The sequence below is a fragment of the Brassica oleracea genome, unplaced genomic scaffold (assembly GCF_000695525.1).
Source record: "Brassica oleracea var. oleracea cultivar TO1000 unplaced genomic scaffold, BOL UnpScaffold03946, whole genome shotgun sequence".
In the NCBI taxonomy this organism is placed as follows: Eukaryota; Viridiplantae; Streptophyta; class Magnoliopsida; order Brassicales; family Brassicaceae; genus Brassica; species Brassica oleracea.
This window is the reverse complement of record NW_013620471.1, coordinates 1-1,065: the sequence shown is the minus strand read 5'-3', so window position 1 is coordinate 1,065 and position 1,065 is coordinate 1. Positions and strand designations below refer to the sequence as shown.

The 1,065-nt window shown below is 33.6% G+C and overlaps 1 protein-coding gene across 1 annotated transcript; it reads right to left on the bottom strand.

The window, feature by feature from the left end:
- Positions 1-432: 432 nt before the first annotated feature.
- LOC106321925 lies at positions 433-834 on the bottom strand. The gene has a single exon (XM_013760135.1). The coding sequence runs from the start codon at positions 832-834 to the stop codon at positions 433-435; it is 402 nt and encodes a 133-aa protein (XP_013615589.1).
- Between the last annotated feature and the right edge of the window lie 231 nt (positions 835-1,065).

Below are 1,065 nucleotides of genomic sequence, written 5' to 3'. Positions count from 1 at the left end.
CCTCTCATCATACTGATCTTATAGCATAGTTTAAATCAGTAGAGATCGTTAGGTATAGTCTCGACTACTTTCTTATAAGGTCTTAGGCGATTTTTCTTTCAAAATCCGAAGGAACTTGTTTCCTTTTGTTTGCCCATTGTTTCTATTTAGAAACCATATTATCATAACTCAATGGGTCACATATTATTGGGTGTATCTAATGTCCTTTAGACAATGCCTTAGCCATAGTTTCTTTACTATGCTTACTATACCCATTCATGATTTCTTATTTGGTTTTATGTCATTCATATGTTCAAGTAAGATCAAGCAAGATATAATGAAATCAAAGCAAACTCTTTTATATGTATATAAAAATCGTGAATCATCAAGTAGGTCAAAAGCAAATCACAAAATCATAGACTTAAAATAAAATTATAATGTCGAGATCTTTCTTTAGTCAATGTATAAGCCGGCCTCACAATCTATATTACTCCACACGGATTTCTTGGATTCATCCTGATCCAATGCCTCAGGATATCTCATCTCACTGTTTTGTTGCTCAATGCATCTTTTCTGAAGTTTCTCAAATCTGTCAATGGTATCTTTAACTTTCTGCTTTCTTTGCTCAGTTGCCAATAGGTATGACAATAGGTCATTATAGGTTGTGAAAACCTTAGCTGTATATGATAGCAACCGATCCTTTGGATGAAATGTGGAATATGTTTTATATAGTAGATCATTATTTGTAACCACTTCATCACATAGTTCAAGACTATGGGCGATTTTCATTACAGCAGAATCGTATTCTTCCACGGATTTAAAATCCTGGAATCTGAGTATCTTCCAATCATTCATGGCTTTTCGCCATAATTCCATTGAGTATATGGATTTTAGTTTTATCCAAAGATCATAAGGATCCTCAATATCTTCATACTTATTTCTCAGTTCCTCAGTGAGATGATAGCGCATAATTGTTATGGCTCTATGCTTTTCACTTTCAATTTCATCATTTCTTTTAATGATACATTTCCCGAGTCCACTAGACTTCAGGGCAATTGAAGTGTTCATTTCCCATTCTGGATAATT

What these genes read in the sequence shown, in the direction of transcription:
- LOC106321925 (XM_013760135.1), bottom strand. Translation starts at nt 834, where the DNA reads ATGAATGATTGGAAGATACTCAGATTCCAGGATTTTAAATCCGTGGAA.